At 38.1% G+C, this 21,951-nt stretch overlaps 2 protein-coding genes across 2 annotated transcripts; both read left to right on the forward strand.

Moving 5' to 3' along the window:
- Nucleotides 1-323: 323 nt before the first annotated feature.
- LOC110470270 (retinol dehydrogenase 8) lies at nt 324-9,615 on the forward strand. The gene is made up of 6 exons (XM_085586512.1): nt 324-2,756; nt 3,242-3,407; nt 4,610-4,785; nt 5,836-5,929; nt 7,666-7,849; nt 8,742-9,615. The coding sequence occupies exons 1-6, from the start codon at nt 2,600-2,602 to the stop codon at nt 8,973-8,975; spliced, it is 1,011 nt and encodes a 336-aa protein (XP_085442638.1). The 5' UTR covers nt 324-2,599; the 3' UTR covers nt 8,976-9,615.
- Nucleotides 9,616-10,916: 1,301 nt separating this feature from the next.
- DR1 (down-regulator of transcription 1) lies at nt 10,917-21,607 on the forward strand. Its single transcript, XM_021526050.4, has 3 exons — nt 10,917-11,480; nt 16,217-16,380; nt 19,468-21,607. The coding sequence occupies exons 1-3, from the start codon at nt 11,261-11,263 to the stop codon at nt 19,612-19,614; spliced, it is 531 nt and encodes a 176-aa protein (XP_021381725.1). The 5' UTR covers nt 10,917-11,260; the 3' UTR covers nt 19,615-21,607.
- Nucleotides 21,608-21,951: the final 344 nt, after the last annotated feature.

Genomic DNA, 21,951 nt, shown 5'->3' on the forward strand with positions numbered 1-21,951 from the left:
TTTCATCTTTTTCAAAGATTTTTAAATTATGTGCTTGTTTAATGTCTCACTTCTAACTAATAGCAGAATGGTACTACCTTATTAGCAATTTTTGTTTGGGACTATTTTATCTTTTTTTGTACAAATGCAGTGATGCAGACACAACATATTATTAAAATTTACCTGTTTGTAAGATGTTTTGGGACACTGATTTGATCATAGACACTGGCAAAACCTGCTTGCTTTACTCCAAGCAGTATCTTTAAGATGCACAGGGTTGTGGGACAGGGCCATAAACCTTGAGGTTTTTTCTTTTGAAATTTTTAATCAAACAAAAAACATACAAAAATTCCCACTGATTAAATTCACATCATAACTATGCATTCTGAAACATATTTATTTCCAGGTTTCCAAAAGTACAACACTACATACATTAAGTTGGTATAAATGGCTAGTGGCCCCACTTTTATATTTACAAGAGCATCAGAAACTGTAAATGTACTTTTGAGGCCTCAGACTAATTCTGATTAATGCACACATGATTTATGTGCATTAAGACATGTGATTCATACTTCAGAAATCAAGTTACTAAAGTTATTTGATGTAAAGAAGAGGAAAATAATTGAATGTATTTCAGTTTGAGTACCAGGCCTCAGTTAAGTGTTTTGTATATTAAAAGTGTGTCTGAGCCAACAAACCTGAGGTATCCAAAAACTCTGCAAGTGGCAGTTTGCTGAACTCCTTGGGCAGTACTGGCTCTTTCACTTTATGTAAACACGTTCCATGAATGCCACATGGTCCAAATTAAGTGGTTCTACAAAACCAGCCACACATTCTGCTACCATTGATAATTCAAGATACACTCGTCCAAAGTATTTCTGAAGTTTCAGATTATTTATTCTGATATTGTTAAAATTATGATGTGACAAAAAACACTGTTACTTACACAAATAAGTACACTGTGTTTTAAATCAAGCTACTTCTTTCTCTACATAACGGTAAAGGGAAAAATCTTAGAATTAGGTTGACTGGTGCAATAATTGCAAATTAAACTATTTTTATTTTTAACTCTTTATGCACATCACTTTGCCTTCAGCCTATAAGTGTATGCATCAAATTTCAGACAGACTTTTTTAAAGCAGTGGAATACATAAGCCCTTCAAACTGGGATTTCAAGTGGAAAATATAACCAATCCTTAATTACAGCTGCATCACAACACTAATGGAATTCTACTAACTAGCACTGTATAAAGCCTCATTTGCTCCTCCTACATGCACTAAATATAAATGTGCATGAACAGCAAAAGCAATTTGCCTAATCTCTGAATCAGCTAAATAGCATTTGCACTGAAATTTTGTCTGTATACTAACTTATCTGGTTAAACTGTGGGTCAAACCTGATAAATAAGGAGAATTATATTTTATCTTTGGATGTTTTGCTATTTTGTTGCTTGCCTGAGAAGTTAAGGATTCCACTTATACTGTTAAAGCCAGTTTATTTCTTTTGGAAAGGATGGACTTTTTAAAAACATAATTTCAGTTAAATATTTCTGTAGTGTCCTACTTTTCTTGAGTTACTAATCAATTTACATCCTGGAACACTAAGTTCATTCTTCTGGAGTGTGTTGCATTTATATGGGGTTGTTGAGTCTTGAAAAACATTTCACTGTGTCTAATGGCGTTGCAATTAGCTGAATGCTGTTCATAAGGCTAATTGCTTATTAAAGTCTTTCTTTTTCCTGTCACTCAGGACAGAAACAAGGGACTGATTTTCTTCCTGAATGTAGTATACCTACAGTTACAGTATGTTAAACATGAATTGCACTGAAGTGCCAGCTCAAATGCCCCTCTTTTTAATCCACAGTGTAAATGTAAAATATTTTCTCCAAAACATAGACATCAGGCTAGTTCTTATTTTTTTAAAATTTCTGTCATGTAAATTGCAGAATCAGAAGTGTTGAAGGAGATTTCAGTCTTGGCAAGAATGTAATGAAACTGGTCTGTTCAACATTTTCTGTCAGCTCTCCACTGCAGCATGCTTGCTGACTTTCTCTGTTCTTGGTTGGGAACACTGCCAAAAGGAAATCTGAGGAGTCTGTCCAACAATTTGTCTCTTTCAGAATCCACATCCCATTTTGCAATTTGTTTTTTTTTTTTTCTCTAATGCCTATTAAGACTGTTACAATAGTAAGTCATCAGGGAAGAAATCTGTTCCATAGTCTGTTGTAAAAGAACCAGGAGAATGCTGTAGGTGTAGAAATTCTGAAGAGCTTTAGCAGAGGGTTCCCACTCTGAGTGCAGTTTACTTTCCATAGATGTGAGTGGAGGACTTAGCATTGCAGACCAGTTGTAATTGTGGAAAGGCTTTTCCTGCCAGTACTGTGTAAGCTGGTTATTCTATTAGAAACAATCCATGTAGTTTACAAGTACCTTGGTTTATAGATTAAATCAAATTCTGTATTAATCAGTTTTGATAATGCAGATTATAAGCACATGTAGGAGCATCTGCTTCTATTTTGTTTAGTTGAAGATTATCCCTTAATCATGCAACGCCCAGGTGAGCATTTTCAGATTTGTTGATTCAGGGAAGGTGGAGATAGTATTAAAGGCCACTCACATTATGCTGTGGTTACACTTACGTTGTGGCTCCTCTGAAGAATTGAACCACTCAGTGAAGAGAATGGCAAGAAGAAATGTCCTCATTACAGGTTGCTCCTCCGGAATTGGACTGGCATTAGCTGTAAAAATGGCAAAAGATGAACAGAAAAGATTTAAAGGTAACAATCTATCTGTTCTTTATCTTTACAGAAACATACTGTTTGAGATGGTGCTAGTTTTTTTTGTCTGTGATTTAACAGGTGATTTTATTCAGTTTGGCGACTCATTTTTGGTTTGTTTTCCTCTTCTACTGTCAAGAAAATACAGTGAAAATCCAGGAAATATGGAATCCAGAATTAGTTTATGGGTACCTAAAAACGGTTTAGTGGCATAATGTAACACCCAGTTTTTTAAATTTTAGTGACTGTATTATGCTTTCTACACTCCATGTTCTTCATTAGACAAAGCTGTTTAATTATTTTGAATTTCTCGAGGATTTCAGAACCAGACTGGGAAATTAGTGACAATGTATGTTCAAAATAGAATCCTTTAACTTTTAGTTTTTATCTCATTTCTGTATTAAGTCCTGCATATAAAAGTATTGTCCTTTAATACCTCTCTGTACAAGTGCCACAGTGAAGATTTTATTTCTGGTGTGTTGCAGTGTTTGCCACAATGCGGAACCTGGCCAAGAAAGAGCCACTGGAGGAAGCTGCAGGTCACAGGCTGGGCAAAACCCTCGAGATTAAACAACTGGATGTCTGTGATGAACAGTCTATTAAAACCTGTGTGAATAGTATCCCTGACAGAAGGATTGATGTCCTGGGCAAGTACAGGATGTGTGTGCTATCAACAGATACCAGATTTCTATAAAACATTGTCTCAAATACCCTGGAGAAGTTTTGTTAGTGTATTTTTTAAATTATCAAAGTAAAAATAGTGACATAGTATATTTAGTGTAGTGCATTAAATCTTACCCTGCTTCCATGAAGTAGGGTAGCTTGTTTTCCCTGTTTACAAAGGAGAAACTTGATCACAGGGAGGTGCCTTGGGTAAAACCATACTTTTTTTTAGTAAATATGAGAAATTTTGTCTAAACTGGCATCACCTTATTTATGAAGCAGAGCCCTTTTTACAATGAAGGTAACACCTGTCTGTACTAAGAAAGCAATAGCATTGGGAATTAGCAAGTAAAAGAACAAATGCAAAAAAGCTATAGGGATATTTCCATTTTGTATTGAGAATTAAAATTGTACTTTACAAACAATTCAGCAACAAGTGTTTTCATATTGTTTTGCTAAAAATAAATATTAGTATCTTAGTGGAAATGCTTATATCAGCTATTAAATCTTACCTACTAAAAATTATGGACTTGGCTTTTTTCTGATTAATTATTAAAACAGTGCTTAACAACTATTTCTGCAGAATTTATTATACTCCAATTTGATGTACTCCTTCTAGAGGAGAATGCCAGTCATATCATCATTCCCCACTTATAAATATCCAGGAGGCAAATAAAAATCAATGGAATTGTGTGTTTTGTTTCTTTTGTTGGGGGGTTACTTCCTCTTGAAGGTACATGAATGTCAATAAAACAAAAAAAATAGACCAAAATATGGCTTGGTCTATCACGTTTTTTAAGATTTCTATTAATTTCTATGGATACTGACTGTAGCTTTTGATTCTTAATAGTGAATTATTAAAAAAATACAAGTAATTCTTGACTCATTTTCTGGTAATCCCTTTATATTTTTTTAAAAAAGCACTAATCAGGAATAAATTAATAAAAAATGAAAAATAGCAGATAATTTAAATTTAATTAAAAGCAGAATTAAAAATAAAGACATATGGAAATGTCAAATGTATTTGGAAAACTCTAGTGACTAACATCTTTTAATCCTTTCTTTAAGGAGTATTTAGGATAATTTAAACCTTAATCCTCACATTCCTTTCAAATGCTTTCCAGTAACGATTGCAAGTTTATGTTTATGGATGTTTTTGCTTGCTGTTGTCTCCCATTTTGTGCAGTGAGCAATGCTGGAATGGGGCTCATTGGACCTATTGAATGTCAGAGCATTGAGGAAATGAAAACTGTGATGGACACCAACTTCTTTGGCCTGGTTCGACTCCTGAAGGAGATCTTGCCTGACATGAAGAGGAGAAAGAGTGGGCATATAGTTATAATAAGCAGTGTTATGGGAATACAAGGTAAAGTTGGTTTTCCTGTTTACTTGAACTAAGAGTTCAGTGTTCAAAATCCAAAGCTTTCCTCCTTTTAGAAAAAAAAAAACAAAAACTAGGAGCTGGCATATTTGACTCTTTGTAATGCTGAAGTTCCAACTATAAAAAGTACCTGGTGGGTTTTATGCATCCAGGTATTTTGTTATTACACAGCAACTCTCACAGCATTTTAATAACAAAACCTGCAGGGCAATTTTTTTTAGAGTTTTAACTTGAACAGTATAATTTTTATAAAATTTATTGTTGTATTTTTATTATCTGCAAAATAGGGCTTAGCATTACTTTTCTCTTTCCTCTTGGAAAAAAATTATGGGAACAGACAAACGTGCTTGCTACGCTCTGCACAGTAGTAGTAGAATAAAATCCAATCCTGGACAACTGTGCCACCTTTTTGTAAGGTTTCTCTTCTCACAACACTCGAGAGTTGAATTTTAGTGACAGATAATGATATTCCTACTCTTATAGCCCATCCTGTCTAGCTTTTTTTTTTTAATTTATTACAACTGTGACATTGATCTTATCTGGATTATTCTGGTGAGCAAGGGTCCTCCATGAAACTCCAAGAATTGGTGTTTTAATATAACACTCTCCACCTCAATGGATTGATGTAGTGCTTTTTCTAAATCACTCAGATGCAAGCTGGATCTCTTGCATAATTGTATCTCCTGCATTACACTCAACCTCTGTGTTCATCTAGAGCCTATTAAAGTCTTGCTGATAAATAATGCAGATGGTATTATATTTACAGACACTTTCATATCTTAGACTACAAAATAGTATCATCCAAGGAGACCACAGCATCAGCTAGGGGGAGGAAAAGCATTAGACAAGCATCTTTGCTAGACTAAGCAATTTTGAGAACAAAATTTGTATTTAGATTCAGTGTATTCAAGGGTTTTTCTAGTGTTTTCCCAGCATGACTGTAGAAATTTTGGGAAAACACGCGAGTCTTTAAAATCAAACTATTAGTATGTTGGATAAAATCACATTCTCAGGATGTTTTGTTTATACCATCAGGCATCTTATTTAATGATGTTTATGCTGCATCTAAGTTTGCTGTGGAAGGATTCTGCGAAAGTTTAGCTATACAAGCACTCAAGTTCAAACTGCAGTAAGTATTGATCCACTGGTGTAAATGGCATTGATCCACTGGTGTAAATGATATTGATCCACTTGTGTCAATTGTATTTTAGATAGTTTAAAATACATTCAGAGGTAGGAAAAAAATCTTTAAAGCTTGCTGCTAAACAGACTGAGAAGCCCTTGAAAACTGTACATCACAAAAGGCATAGAAATGCCCACACCCTTCACATTATGTAAGCAAATAAAAAGATCTAGATGTTCAAATAAACATGTTCTCTTGAACAGTTAATGGTTAGTTAGCTTTGGATAAAATACATTTCATGCAATGCTTCTGAAAACAGATTCTTACCTACAGTATCACAGGAGTAAAATTATAACTTTGACCTGTGATCTTTCCCCTTGGAAAGGATAATGGCCTTAGGCAATTCACAGGTTAAAAAGTTCAAGGGCTTATCAGAGAGACTGAGCAAGTGCAAATCCATCAGAATGTTACAGGGTGAGATACCTGTAATGAAGGGGGGTGGGAGGAAAGTGAGAAGTGTGGTGTACTATTCCTAACATTTTACACAGTATTCAGGAGACCCATCCTGTTCATCTGTGGGACTTCGGGTTTGATTTGTCACATGTAATTCACATGTAATACTCATGCAATTCTGCTACTATTCTTGGTGCAAACTCCAATAACTGGTAAGTGTCCATTGCATCTCTGTGTATCTAAGCATTTGGGCCTCGAGGAAAAAGACAGCTGCTGTTGTGGAATTTCAGAGCGAAGTGTGATTATGCATATTGCTCTGCAAAGTTAGGAGGGACCTAAATGTAATAATACACAGGATATACCACAATTCATAATGAGATTGCAGGAGTATAAGACACAGTAAAAAAGAGGTTATAAAAGGAAGTATAATAAGACAAATTCAAGGTCTAATGGGAAGAGTGATGCAAGAGAAAGGGCTTTAATTCCAGCAATAGTTGGAATTCTGCTGTGAAGGTCAATAGCTTGATTTAGTTCTGAAGAAGAGCCTTTAGAACATCCCCTGAAGAACTCAAGTCCAGTAAGAGGCCCAATCCCAAAGAATGTTTTGATAAACACAGTGGCTGGGTGTTATTACTGCCTGAGAAAAGAACCAGGAAAAATCTGACCAGTAGCTGTATTTCAGTGATTTGCTATAATATGCTACTGGGCAAAATAAAAACTTTGAGATTTGGCAGCAGCCAGAATCTGTCCACCCACTATAAAAATCTCTGTATTGCATTTTATTATTATATAGTGGCGGGATCTTAAATCATGTAACACTAACAGCTTGAAAAAGAAAATCCATGTTCTGGCAATTCCCCTATCTCTTTCAGCTACTTCTAGTATTATAATTAGAAACAAAGAAACCTATGCAGGATTTGGTCCAGAAAGTAATGACTTTTGTTACCATCCATTAATTAATTTTCTTACTATCTGGTAAGTCCTTGTGAATAAATCACCCTTGGATTCCACAGCTGTGAGACAGCAGGTAACAACTGCACTCACTTATGTCATGAATTAAGTTACAGCACTTCTCTGAAAATTGAACTATGCAGATTTCTATCACTATATGTGGATGGGTAGAAGGAGCAGGGCAGCAGTAATGCAGTATGGATTGCCTTTGCAGAAAGTACTGTTACATACTGTTTGCTAGTGCAACTTTTCAATGTTCTTTTTGGAGAACAATTGAGGGTGTATTTTCCTTGGAGGACAGTCAACAACCAGTTAACCTCTTTTTTTTTTTTGAACAGGTTAAGTTTGATTGAACCAGGCCCAGTGGTTACAGAGTTTGAAAGAAAAGTGTTTGAAGATGGAATGAAAATGGATCTTTCAGCTGCAGATAAAGAAACAGCTGAGATGTTTACTAACATTTACCTTAAAAATTACAAACAAATTTTTCAGAGCCTGGGACAAAGTGCTGAAGATGTTGCAGAGGTAACTCATAAAAAATTCATCTTTTGTTGTTGTTGTTTTCTTCCCTTTGTAATTTATGAATACAGTGGTTGGCTGGTGGGTTTTTCTGGTAGAAGCATTCAGATTAATTAAATGTACACAATTAAAAAGTTTTTTAAAAAATTCAAAAGAATTTTCAGAGTCTTTAAACAAAAGTCTACAAAATACTAAAAGAATGTTCATTTTGAATTATTGAAGATAACTATGAATTGTAATTTAAATACTACTCAGATATTGGATGCCCTTTACATCCTCTGGTGAAGTCTGAATATTCTGCATTGTTACCATACATCCACCCAGGGTTCCCAGTACTGGTAAAGCTCTGTCCTTTCCACCTCACTCATAATCCCTCCACTAAGGGAAGTTCACACAGCCACCCCAGGCCACCAAGGCACAATAAAAGAAACTTGGATGTTTCTGATGTTTGAAGCTTCCTGCAGGAAGACAAGTTTAGGCCACCTGTGGGAGGGGATGATGATTTCAGGTGTTTGCTAGAAGGAGTATCTTTAGTGTCAACTGATGATTCCCAGATCTTGGTGTCAAAGGCACAGTCCTGTCCCTTTAGCAGTGAACTGCAAAAGAGAGGATCTACCTACTGTGGGCATATAAGCCCACAATCATTTGGAAGACTACTCAGGATACTAAATTGTCAGATGCTATTGCCATGGTATAGAGAAACAGAAGAATAAATAAGAAATACTTCTTACGGCCTTTGAATATTTCAAGAAGAATTTCTAATGATGGTTTAGTAAAACTATACAGGGTTTTACATAATTCTAGCACTTTATTCTTCTACTTTTCCACTGAAAACTGGGTTTTTACTTTACTGTCTTGGTAAAGGTTCTTTTAAAATTCTGTTTCTCCTTCTCTACAGCATACAGTAAAGATAATTCTTGCAGAAAATCCACCTTTTCGCCATCAGACCAACACCTTGTATACTCCAATGACAACTCTGAAGTATGCAGATCCAAATGGAGATCTACCCATTGACATATTCTACAAAATGGTTTTTCAGCATGACAAAATCTTCAGTGCAAGTCTCAACTTCATCAAATTGCTACGGTGGAGAAGCAGAAAGAGCTTTGACCTGGGAAAACCTTCACAATAAGTATAAGATTATATAGTGCAAATTGGAATTATTTTTTGTAGCTACTGATGACACAGTATGTTGTTATTCAAATGCCTTTGGTCTGTAATTAAGAAAATGCATGCAAGGTACTTGTTTGAGCTTAGCTAAGATATTCATTTCAATGTGTATCTCTTGAATGTTACTGTTTGCAGACCCTTGCAATTAAAATCCTCTAACTGTAGTTTTATTCTGTTTAGTGTTTTGCTTTTTCCAGAAATGTTTTCTTAGGAACACGAACACTGACTGATATTTGTGTATTCAATATTAACCTGACCTCCTTCACTTACTTGAATATAATACACACTGAGAAGTGTACAGTATGCAGATGATTTAGATTCTTAATATCATAAAAATATGTTTTTACTTATTAGGATAGAATCAGTATTGTAATTGGTCAATTACACTGCCATTCTCATTTCCAGAAGTCGGATCTATTTATCAGCAACATAAAAGAAAGTCTCATCAATCTTAAAATGTGACTAGTAGAATATTTATTATTAATATATTTTTATTATAATATTCTAAATGCTTCCTTTATATGCAGTGGTTACTAGCATATTGCACTTAGCAAGCAATAAAATGTTTTTTTAAAGCATCTTAAAATAAAATATCTTCTTACTGTCTGGGTACTACTTTTTGAAAACAAAGAATTGTCAGTAATAAGTAATCTCAATCCACTGAATGCCTTCAGTACCTTCGGTGTCTGATACAGAACCCTCTTGTTCCAAGCTATCCTAATAAGTACGTGTTAAACCAAAATTCTGTCATGTAGAGCGGATCTTTTCCCTTGCTTTTTCTCAGCCTAGTGCTCCAGGTGGTTTGAGGCCAAGGTTTGAGGGGAGCCTGGCTGCAGTGCTATTGCTGAGCCTGTCGTTGCTGTTCCCTGACCGCAGCAGAGGCCGAGTGACCCTCGGGCCTCCAGGCTGCAGCTTCCCAGCACATTCCACCCACAGAGCCCAGCTTTCCTTCAATACCGTCTCAGAGAGCCAAAATCTAATTCCGTGCTGTGACTTGCAGCGGCCCCGCCCTGCCTCTCCCCAAAGGAGCTCAAAGTTTCTGCGGCTCCCAAAGACTGCGCCTAATGCAGGGCTTGCTCTGCAGTTGTGACCCTTTTGGTGGGGCCTAGGATGCAGGGGCATGCAGGGGACTGAGGGGACAGGAGCAGCTGCAGCAGCTGCTGTGCACAGCTGGGGGCCCCAAGCAGCCCAGCATCAGCGTGTGGATGACAGAGGTGAACAGAAGCAAGCCCGAAAGGAGAGAGCAGGAATGAAATGACAGCAGAGTGCTGCTGGGGCTGAAGGGAGCCTGGCAAATTGCCCCTCTGCAGCTGAGATCTCCTTGCCACCTGCTGAGGGTCAGCACAGGGTACTGGACAGAGACACCCACAGAAGGGCTAGGCCTGCCAGCAGCCCCAGTGTCGGCTCAGCTGTGCTTGTCTCTGTCCTGCAGCTCGGGCTGGGCTGCATTCCGGGGCAGTTTTTTCCTTTGCAGCACACAGCAAGGCAAGACCAGGGCCGTGGGTTTAGTGAGCCTTTCACAAACACTACCGTGGTCTGGCTAATTCCGTCTCGTGCAACCCTCACACTACTGGCTATGGAGTGAGTGCAAGCAGAAAACACAGTGTAATAGATAGATAGCTGCCGAGTAAAGCCAGCCCTGCCTGCAAGTCGTGAATCAACTGCGGAGGGACGAGCATGGCGGGGCTGTCAGATCCCCTGCTGCTGCCGGCACCGAGGGGAAAGCCGGGGGGAGCCGGGTGTGGCCGGAGCGCAGCTCCAGGCGGAGGGCGGCGGCTGAAGGACCCCTCGCCGCCGCCCGCACGTGGCAGCGCGGCCTTTCCGGCGCTCCCGGCGGCGGAAGCCGCTCCGGCTTCCGGCGGAAGCGCCGTCCCTCGCAGGCTGAGCCGGGCTCGGAGCGTTTCCGCCTCGCGGCCGCCGCACGGCCGGGCCAGCCGGGGCCAGCGGAGCCGCGCGGGGCTTCCGCCGCTCGCCTCCCCTCACACGGCTCTTAAGGCAGCGGCGCCGGCGGCCGAAGGATGTGGCGGAGGCGGCAGTGGCAGGCGCCGCGGCCGAGGGAGCCCTGAGCCCGAGCAGCGCTTCCCGGCGCCGCGACCCTCCGGCCCGGCAGCGACCCCCGGCCCGGCCCCGCCGTCCCCCGCCCCTCGGCGACGCCGCCCCCGCGGCCCCGCCCGCCCCCGCCGGGTCCCCGCGCCCTGGAGGCTCGCGCGGGCGCCGAGCGCAGCCCGTGAGCCGAGCGCAGCCAGGATGGCCTCGTCGTCCGGCAACGACGACGACCTCACCATCCCCCGGGCTGCCATCAACAAGATGATCAAAGAGACGCTGCCCAACGTCCGCGTGGCGAACGACGCCCGGGAGCTGGTGGTCAACTGCTGCACTGAGTTCATCCACCTCATCTCCTCCGAGGCCAATGAGATCTGCAACAAATCGGAGAAGAAAACGATCTCCCCGGAACACGTCATACAAGGTGAGCTTCCGCGGGTGCTGTGCCGCTGCCGGCCCGGGCACCTGGGAGCCGCTCCTGTCCCGCTGCCGCGTTTTCCCCTCTGGTTGCTTGTAGCTACGCAGAACACAAAAGGCAGGCTCTGGTAAGGGTGTGGAGGAGAAGCGTGTGCTGTCTGGCTTGCCAGTCGCGCTGCAAGAGAGCATGTCTTTGTGTGGTTAGAGCGGCTGCTGGCTGTGCTCAGGACCAGCTCCGGTGTTGTGCCTCAGAGAAGCCTGTGGTGCTGTGAGTGAAGTCGTCAGATCTCTTCCTCGTACCTGGGAAATGAGGTCTGCTTTTTCGAATGGATGTGCAGCGTGTTTCAATAATATGAATTTAGTAAATTTTTTTTTTTTTTTTAGTTGGAGATTGATTATGTGGGGCCCAGACTTTATTCCATGGTATTCTTGTCTGGAATCTCTAAAGAGTATATTTCTTTAGGACTGTCCATAGAGTCTCATTGTTTAATGTTGGATCTTCGTATCTGTTGCAGAAAGCATTTAAACGTGACCTATGCCCTTGTATTTTCTGTGCTGTTGACTTGCACTTCTGCTTGCTTGAATAAAAGGCAAGTTCTCTCTCTGTCTTGTTTGTTTTTCTTTAAATTCTGTCTCAAATAAGAAGTTTTCTTGCCTCATCCCGAAGTCTGCATTAGGCATCGTTTTTTGTCAGAAGTCACTTGCTTTGCTTCTTAAGCCGGGGTTGTTGATGTCGTTGTTTGCTGCAAACAAATTTATAGCAGCAGTAGTGAAAGAGTTCTTCACTCGGTTGCTTAGTAGAGGTATTAACAGCAGCATTTGTACTACAGCTATTTTCAGGGCTATGATGGTATCGAGTTCGTTTAAAAAAATCTTGTCGTGATCTGATTTTTTTAAGCAATATTTGCTGTTTGAAGGAAAAAAAAATTGGTTTGCTTGAAATTTATTAGCTTGCCCAACAGAAGAGGTTTAAGTACTTGACTGGGTCATGAACTGCAAAAGAAAATAAGTAGCATGTACGAGCTTTAATATTAAATTAAATGCATGTAAGCTTGCAAGTTTAGCAAAGTAGCTCCATCACAGAAGCCTAGGATGTAAAGTAAAACCTGTGCTTGCACATGGAAGCATACTTTAGGTGTGATGTTCTTTAATACATGGATAGTTTTTTCAAGTCGCCACACAAAATGTTTGAGGTTAGTTCTTAACACAGGACAACGTGTAATCCTTAAGACCGAGGGCAGTAAAGGGTTTATGTATAAAAGTATTTTGTACCCAGTAGTGGTAGTCTGTAGAAAAGAGTTCACCTATTGCTGTCCTAGGCTTTGTGCAGGTTTTTTGGAACAGAAATTGAAACTAAAGTGGGTGTGCATAACATCAGCAGATGGTCCCATGCCAAGTATTTTGCTGGGTTCTGTGTTCTTATGTTATCACATCTCAGAGTTAGAAAAAGTTATTTTCAAATTAAATCTATACTTTGTAGCAAAATATTGCAGTGTATCCATTTTTGTAATGTTTTAGAGATGAATGGATTTTCTGCTGTGCTTATGTTTAAGGAAGTAATTGCTATTAGCTCATTTCCAATGCTGGTCAGCTGGCAGATGATCCTTCTGTGAGGTTTGAGGGTTTTGATTGCCACTTTTGGAAACAGTGATTGTGTGCATAAGTAGAGCATTTCAGCATTTTCATCCATCTTCATACATTCTAGATACTTGCTGTTTTGAATGCCTCTTAATGCAGCAGCGTCATGATAACGATGCTAACAAATGAGGCAGTTGAAATCTGTTGTGGTCGCCCATGTATCTTTTTTGTTCTGAATGCTTAGAAGTCAAATGAGGCTAATGGCCATCACATCACACCTGGCCCAGCCTAAGCACAGGGTGCTGCCAAGAGGAGTCTTTTTGTACTTTCTGAGAGCGGGAGAGTTCAGATTGTATCTGGCAATTGCAGATACAGCTGACCCTGTGGCCTTTGAGAATTTAGGGCAGAGCAGGGTTTCCTCTCAGGTGAGTTTGCTGGCTGACTGGGGTCTACATGGAATTGTTGTGCAGTAAGGTAGGCTGTGGATTGATGTCAAATCTTGTCTCTTCTTTTCATGGACTGTTAGGATACTGACAATGTGTATATTAGCATGTAAGAGTCCCACAACTGTTCATGTTTGGGATTTTACTTTGGGAGGTCTTATTTCCTTTGAAAGGAGCATAAAAAATTAAAAGTCTCAGATATTAATGGCTTGATTTTATAAAATAAAAGTATTACTAGCTATGTGTCACTGATTACTCAGAGACCTCCACCTTCATGCAGTCATTAAGAGTAGGAGGAAACTGGGAAAAGGATAATTGTGATTTGGTGTTTGTAAATATGAATGGTGCTATCCCAAATGCTGTATTTTGGAATTCAGCTGTTTACATTTGGTGGGATAATTCTAGCCTCAGGAAAATACTAAATTTTAAGTCATCTGGGTAGGATGGTATGTTTAAGACTCAAAAAATAGAAAGGCTTTGAGTTTTGATGAGAGAGCAGCTCTGATAGAGTAGTAGTCACTTGTCCCACATTTTCGCACCATGCTTGTATAAAGGGATTCATAGTCCTTCCATTCATATGTGTTCTGTAAGCCTTGATGTGCTTCAAGAAGATGGTCAACTTTGTAAGTTGTTTCACAGGCAGCAGAATTTTGATGGAGTAGATTTATGATGCATAAATCATTTATGGTTATTCATAGCTTTGTTATATTGAATAACTGTAAAAATCTGTCTTGGTTGTATCACGTGAGGGATTTTAATTTTATTGTTGTGTGTGTCGGTGCTATATTCAATTCACAATTGTAAGTTCTTTCCATTAATTTATTTTCTTTTAAGAACCATATAAAATTTCTGCAAAAACACATCTTGAGATTAACTTCAGACTCGGTAGTCTGATCGTTCAGATTGCCAACCCTTTTCTTTTGACAAACACCTCTGATTTTGCTGTGATGATTTGTCTTAGTGATGTTAGACTTGTAGATTTCTTCAGTTTGATTTAAAAAGTATGACTTAAAGAAGTTTTCTGTATATATTGTCATTTTAAAATTGATATATTGTCATTTAAAAAATATATATATTACATTTTAAAATTGAATGAGTTCTTAAATATCTGTACAGTATTAACGTAACCAGTTCTGGTCTATGAGACATGGATTTGCCTCCTCTCTGCTGAGGCTGGATGAAACAAGCTTTTGAAGTTTTTGGTAATTCTCTCAGAAACTGTGGGCTAATTGGAAGAAGTATTTTCAGTGTCTGTGTGTGGGCTGAGTCTGAACTGGCATACTGTCTCTGAAGTAATTTGGTTGTCTCTAAATCAGTTTGTCTTTTAACTTCATTTCTTTAAAAGAAATAAGTATTATGTGAATTTCTTTGCCAGGTGTTCTCTATTAAAGAGAAGGTAGTGCTGTAAGACTAGAGGGCAGCACCCACAGCACTGCTGAAGACTGTGTGAGTTGTCTCTTAGTACAAGTTGGAAGCTGAAAACATAGAGAATGCCTTTGGGATATTGTTTAGATTATGGTACCATGATGTGCTGCTGTAGTTATGGCTAGGAAAATGTTGCTTACAAAACTAGTGTTAGAATATTATCTGAGTTACTGTAAGATCTTGTTTATAACAAGTTGTTGATTGCTGTTGTGCAGTTTAGTGCCGTTTCTTCAATAGCTTGTCACAAAAGTTTGAAATTAAGATAAAGGTTAAAACAACTCTTGTGTTGTAAACTCTGAATTGTGTAAATGCTGGAAATTAACCATGTTTTTTATTAAACTGATACTTGTTTCTAGTATAATTGGTGTTTATGTAACGTTTCCAGTTTATTCTGTAATAGGTTCACTTTGGGTGTGTGTAGAGGCATGTCATAGTAAATGGTGCATGAGGAAACTGCCTTTTGTCACATGTGCTACCTGGGTTTTTATAATCCTTTCTGCTACCTTTGCATTCTTTAAAAAAAGTGTTGTTGCAGGATGTAGCTGCTTTGCCAATGTCTTCGGGCAGATAAAAGTGCAAGATTTTAGCTTCTGAATACATTTTAATGTGGACAGAAATAGAAGGGGTTCAGTTGAGAAATAAAACAATAAAGTGCTTATACATAACTTTATATGGCTTTATATGTGTGAACTATGCATTTTATATATAGGAATTTAGATGCTAACAGACAAAAGTTAAAATTCAGCAACCCAACATAATATTATTTAGTTCTGCCTTTTTGAAGGATCTATGATCACTTTACATGCATCACTTCTGCTCTGTTGTAGGTTTCTAATTTACCTTCTACTGAAGACTTGCAAAACCTGCAAAGGTAGAATCTCTGAGAGAAAATTCAGATAGAAATTCAGTTAGGAAGGACTTCTTAGCTGTCTAAATTTTGTCAATTCTGATATAGAAAAAATGGGATAAAGAGGTCTTTTGGAGAATAATGCCTGTCTCTAGCAAAGTGTATCTGAAAGCTCTGAATCCTCTGCAAGTGTAAGCTTCTTTGGTTGTACTTGATGAACCTTAATTTTTTTAGCCTAAAAACATGTATTCCTATAGGACATAGCAGAAGGGGGGGGAGGGGGAAATAGCTGTCAGATCTCTTTAAGAATAGAGGTTTTTGTCAGCAGATAATAGGAAAGTTACCAAGTGTTTTACTTTTTTTTTTTTTGTTTTAACTAAACAAATCAATATCTATTACCAGAAACTTTGTAGAAGGTAAACAATGTCTTTTTTTTTTGTTTCTTTCTAGCGCTAGAAAGTCTGGGGTTTGGCTCCTATATCAGTGAAGTAAAAGAAGTCTTACAAGAATGCAAAACAGTAGCACTAAAGAGAAGAAAGGCCAGTTCACGCTTGGAGAACCTCGGCATTCCCGAAGAAGAGCTACTAAGGCAGCAACAGGAATTATTTGCACAAGTAAGTGAAGCAATCCTTGTCCTGATGAGCTTGGAATAATTAATGCTGCAGGTCTAGGGCCACGCAAACATGTGCACATGTTAACAAATATCCCCTTCCTTGAGAATTGATGTGGCATCTGAGATGATACTTCTGTGATTTGACATATAGGACTTCGTATGTGAACAGATTTCATATTCTAGTTTTAAAAAGCATGGAGTTTTGCTGCTACTTGAGTATTTTCAGTCTGTCATGGAGAAGATATTGAGAATTAGTTGACGAAGTAAAAGAGTAACAGCTGGTTTCTAGGAAATGACCTGTTTTGAAGCATTAAAAAATGAAAATAGCTTTTCTGTTTCTGACCATCAGTGCATAAATGTTATTTCTTATACTTGGAAAGAAACTTTATTCTTGGCAAGACTATAATTGAGTGAATTCATGCATAAATTTTTAAAGAGGCCATTGAGGCATGGGAAAAGCATTTGTCTGCAAACAGTGTACTAACACATACACATTCTACTTCATCCCAGCCTTATCCCCTTCCAGTTTTACCAGATAGTTTATCATCTCCCAGTTTGACTAAAACCTGATTTTACTTCTTTTTCTCCACTATCTTTCTCTTGACTGCTCTCTTAGTTTGACAAGACCATTCTCTAAACTAAGAGCTTGGTTATCTGGTATTTCTCTTTTCTTTTAACCAAGGCCAGAGTCTTATTTTCTCGCTTTGCTTACTCTGATTTCCTCTGATAAAAATGCTTATTCAGTTAATGTCTGATTACCGTGGCCTTCTCTCCCCTTTGCAATACTTTTATCTTGCCGAGACTGTTGCTTTTCATGTCATGACACGCCAAATACTTTAATCTTTATTGCATGATGAATTTTAAGGCATTTAAAATTTCAGCATACCATATAGATATTGCAGTGAACTAGTTATGATCAAGTCACACGTGCCTAACTCTTGTTTGAATGTACTAAGTTAGAAGGACCAATATGGCTGCTTCTGGATTTTGGGTAAGGTTTACAAATAGGCAGTTTGATACCTGTTTTTTACTTACTATTTTGTGCAAGTAACTCAATGTGATACACAAAATAAAAAAGCAGCAAAACTAAGGTGTATTAAGGGAGTACTAGCTCCAGAGTATCGCTGAAAAGAATAAATTTAAAAAATTGTCTAAAACCTCCTTATGCAAGCTACACTTTGTCTAAGGAATGACAACTTGAAGAATATTCTTTTAAAATTCTGTTACTGTGCCTTAACTTCTAATTTAAGACAGCGCATGCCAGTTTGACAAGATTGTATGAATGCTTTTTAAAAATAGTGTTTGGTAATATGGAAAATGTTTGCTTAGATTCAAGGATCACAGTCTCATTTTTCAAAAATAGTCGCTGTAATGTGCTGTTGGAGGTACTGTAATTAGTCTTAAAAATAGTTACACATGTGCATGCTTATTTATTTGTGTTAATATTTTTAATATTCTAAAGCATGACACTAATGCTGACTTCTTGCTCTATTTCGAAAATGCCTGCCTGTTATTATGAATATTTGACACCTCTGGCTTGGATGATTGTAAATATTTGAAGTCAGGGAATGTCTCAGTCCAATATTCATGTCTTAATTTTTTGTGCAAGACAAGGGTCTTCATAGAGTTGGGGGGTTTTTGAGGCTTCCTCACTGGAGTTGTGCAATAAATGAGTTAATTTTACCAGAGATTAATTATAGAGCTTCTTGGTCAATGCAACTCAATGGAATTCCTCAGTTACGTGGGTTTTTTCTCTCTTCCCATGTGTTGTCATTACAGATGTGGCTGTGAGGGTGGGCACTGACAAAGTGATGCATCCAGTGTGGCGTGCTGAGCCTCCTTCCTGGAGCGTGCACGTGTATCAGCTCTGAGTGTACAGTGCACCTCGCTGCACAGGCTCGGTAGGAGCCCTGTTGTCACCTCCTGGCTGATAAATATTTGTGCCTTCCTATGTGGACAGATGCTGCTGCCTTTCCTTCAAAACTCTGTGGCATCTTATATGTGTTCCAGCCCTTGTAACTATGCTATCACTTGAAGTTTGAAATACTGAAAAGTTTTTGTTGAGAAGAGATTTCTACTTCTGTTTATTTTTTACTGCTAGAACAGAGGAAAATGTGACACTTCGTAATAGTAAGGGAACACTCCCCTTTTTTTCATGTTGCTAAGCTGACAAATAGGGTTTGATTGTTTTCCAAACATTATCTTTTGGCATCTTATAGTTTGCCAAACTGAAAAAAAATTTGATGCCTTGCAAAAAAATAGGAAAAGTCAGTGATTGCAGTAGGATTAGAAAGGAAATCATAATAGTCTTATTGATGACTTGTAAAAGTAGAAGAGTAAAATATACTAATTGATTGTGTTAAAGAAAAAATTTCCAGTCTATTACTGAAATCAACTGGAGTTACCAAAAAAAAACAAGTGAAAACTCTGGGCAGAAAAATGAAGATTCATCAGCTGAACTATTTGAAGTGTTGTGGAATCTTTTGTACTTTTCAGTAGAAGTCCATACCTTTCTGTAGCAAAGCCATCCTCAGTTGTCATGCCGGAATTTGAGGAGACCATGCCTTGCTCTATTTTGCAAAGATTGCTTGGCAAAGTAACATAATGGCTTGCTTTGTTTTTGTGATAATGTGTGCCTCTGTGGTTCAGTTGGATGATTTAATAATTGGAAGTTTTGTTATTTGTAATCAACAAAGCAATGCTGTCTTCATCTCTGAACTGTGATTAAATGTTAAGATCCCTTGAAACTGATGTCTAAGGTTTCCTTTTCTTAGCCTTAGTTACATTTTTCATTAGTTAGTGGTTCAGCACAGTCATTACAATACACTAATTTCTGTCTGTTGTTTTTGTAAGTGTAAGGCTTCAAAACAGTGGTGTCTTCAGAGGGAGAGAGACTATAGCTAAACTTCCTGGTACCAATTATTAACGTACGTCTCAATGTGGTTTTGCATATGCAATTAGTTAAAAAAATGAAAAATATATAAAAGTGCAATCTGCAGGTAAAGATAAAAATGTGTTTAAAGATAATCTGTTCTATAGATTCTTCATGAGCTATGTATGGCCTTAACAATTAAATTCGTGTCTCTAGGCTAGACAACAGCAAGCAGAACTGGCACAGCAGGAATGGCTACAGATGCAACAAGCAGCTCAACAGGCACAGCTTGCTGCTGCCTCAGCCAGTGCATCCAATCAGGCAGGATCCTCTCAGGATGAAGATGATGAAGATGATATCTGAAAATCACCAGCTGAATTGTCTTACTAAGAAATACTTTTCCTGCACAATGAAAACAGTGAAATGAATGCTTACCTGTAAGTTTGTATGCATCGTGGACTGGCAGTTGGTATTCTAGGGGTGTCTGCTGTTGTGTGCTGTACATGTATAAACTGTCTTTTTTGAACTCTTGAAGATTTAAGGTTCAGTATCATATCAACTTTGGATTTTTAATGGTGTATATGGAAATTTTAGATAGCAGTGCGTCATTTATTTGATCAATAAACAGTGTTACAATAAACAACATGTTTATAAAATATAGTGAGATTTATACAAAAAGCTCTAAATCCACATTTGCATTTCTTCCCTTTTAACTAAACTATAAAATCTTACTTAGAATTTTTAATTGTTTTTTGGGGGAGTGGTACAGTAGACATAATCTGTTAACGTGAAAAAAATGTAGAGTTCAGCATAGAAGAGTCTGAATTCTTAGTTCTTTTTAAAATGAGGATGTATATGGCAATAAATATTATATATGCTCGAATACCACACTTGTTAAAATTTGAAAATGATACATTTTCACCAAGCTAGGAAAAGGTATGTTTAATAGGAGTTGTACAAATTCAATTTTTTTTTTTTTTTTGTATAGGGGTGGAAAAAAATTAAACCCATGGTTTTATTATGACATCCTTTTGACAGTCCTAACTGAGTATTTCACTTCAAAGACTGCCTGGTTTGAAGAACTAACTCTTCTACTACTTCACTCCAGTTTAGTGTTAACTGTTGTTGATGGTATTTTGTAGTCCAGATTTATTCATATTGTTGAAATATAAAGCTGGAACTTAAAGAAACAAAATTGTTTGTTCTGCTGATGTGACAGGGACTGATTAAGTATTGAAGAGCAAGAAGGCAAAAGCTGACCATAACAGTATGTCAAAAAAGAGAGAATTTATTTAACCTTGATTAGTCATTATCAGCATAATGCTAACATTCTCCAGACTAGATTGCCACTGGATTACTAAGGTACCTTGTTGAAAGACAACATTTTCTTCACTCAATTGGTTTGTTGGTAAGTCCAGGTTTCTGATAAATTGTTCCCCAAGAGTGATCAGCAGCAATACATGAAACAGAAATTATGTATTTGTCCTTTTGATAGTTCTGTTGATTTAATGGATGAGCAGCTGTCCTTTGTGTTGAAATAAAGCACAGTAGTGTCCATTGCTGAGTTTTAATGTGTTACATGAAGTAATACTGGCATATCTTCTGGTACACTGATCTGAGCAGACTAGAAAAGCCACTTGCATGTTGCTGTAGATGACCCCATAGCTCTCTAAAAACGTGGATGGTTTTATCAACTGATGTCCTCAGCGAGTTGCTCCGGTTGGAATTCTTGAGGAGGGCTGCAGCAGTCTGTTTACATGAGGATGCAAACAGCAAACTGTGGGCCCATTTTTACATAAAGATCTGAACAAGATAAAATTGGCATGTATTCAGATCTCGGTCACATAGTGACTTTTGATTTAAATTTGAGATGTGTTGAGTTGCATATTGAATAAATGTGAACATGTCTTTAAAAGCAGTAATGCAGTGAAAACTCAGAAGAGTATTTGTTCGAATGTTTAAGTTTAAAAAAGAAAAAAACCCTAAACTTTCCTGGATACCAGATTAAATATGTTAGGCAAGGTTTGACCAAGGAAGTGGTTTTCTGTAAAGGTTTAAGTACCAAAGGTAGAAAATCTAGTCTAGTGATACAATGTTAATGTGCAGTGTTGGCTTTTCTAATTTGTACTGTAACACCTTCACACTTTCTATTTCAAATGAGTCTTTTCCTTCTAAATAATACTAGGTATATTTTCACACCTTTCTTTTCTGATGCAGGAATCAGGTTAACATTTTACTGCATCTGGTATGTATGGTGTAATGTTTGAATTTTTGTGACCTTTCTTTTTGGACATTCTTGTGCTTTTTCATATGCTGTATTCTTCAAGCAATAAAATTCTGATGTGTTTTTATAAAATTGCTTTTATATTTAATGAACAGTCTGTCTTCTTAATTTCCTTTATAAACAAAAAAAAAAAAGGCTACTTAAATCCTGTTTTTATTTTGGCTTCCTGGACACATTTTGTGACCTGAAGTCTTTACAGCCAGAGTGCTGTTGGATTGGATTGCTGTGTTCTGGGGTTGTTACTGCTTGCAAACAATGTTTCTGGGCTTGACCTGCTCTTTGGGGAATTGCATTTAGTATGTATGTATTTTTATAACCTGACATTCTGCACCTGAGAAGCTGCACAAAAGCCCTGTAGATGGTGTACTAGCTGCTGAAATGCTTTCCTAAAGTGAAAGGCTACAGGCTGAGGCAAT

Source organism: Lonchura striata, chromosome 8, assembly GCF_050655825.1.
Source record: "Lonchura striata isolate lonStrDom1 chromosome 8, ASM5065582v1, whole genome shotgun sequence".
Lineage (NCBI taxonomy): Eukaryota > Metazoa > Chordata > Aves > Passeriformes > Estrildidae > Lonchura > Lonchura striata.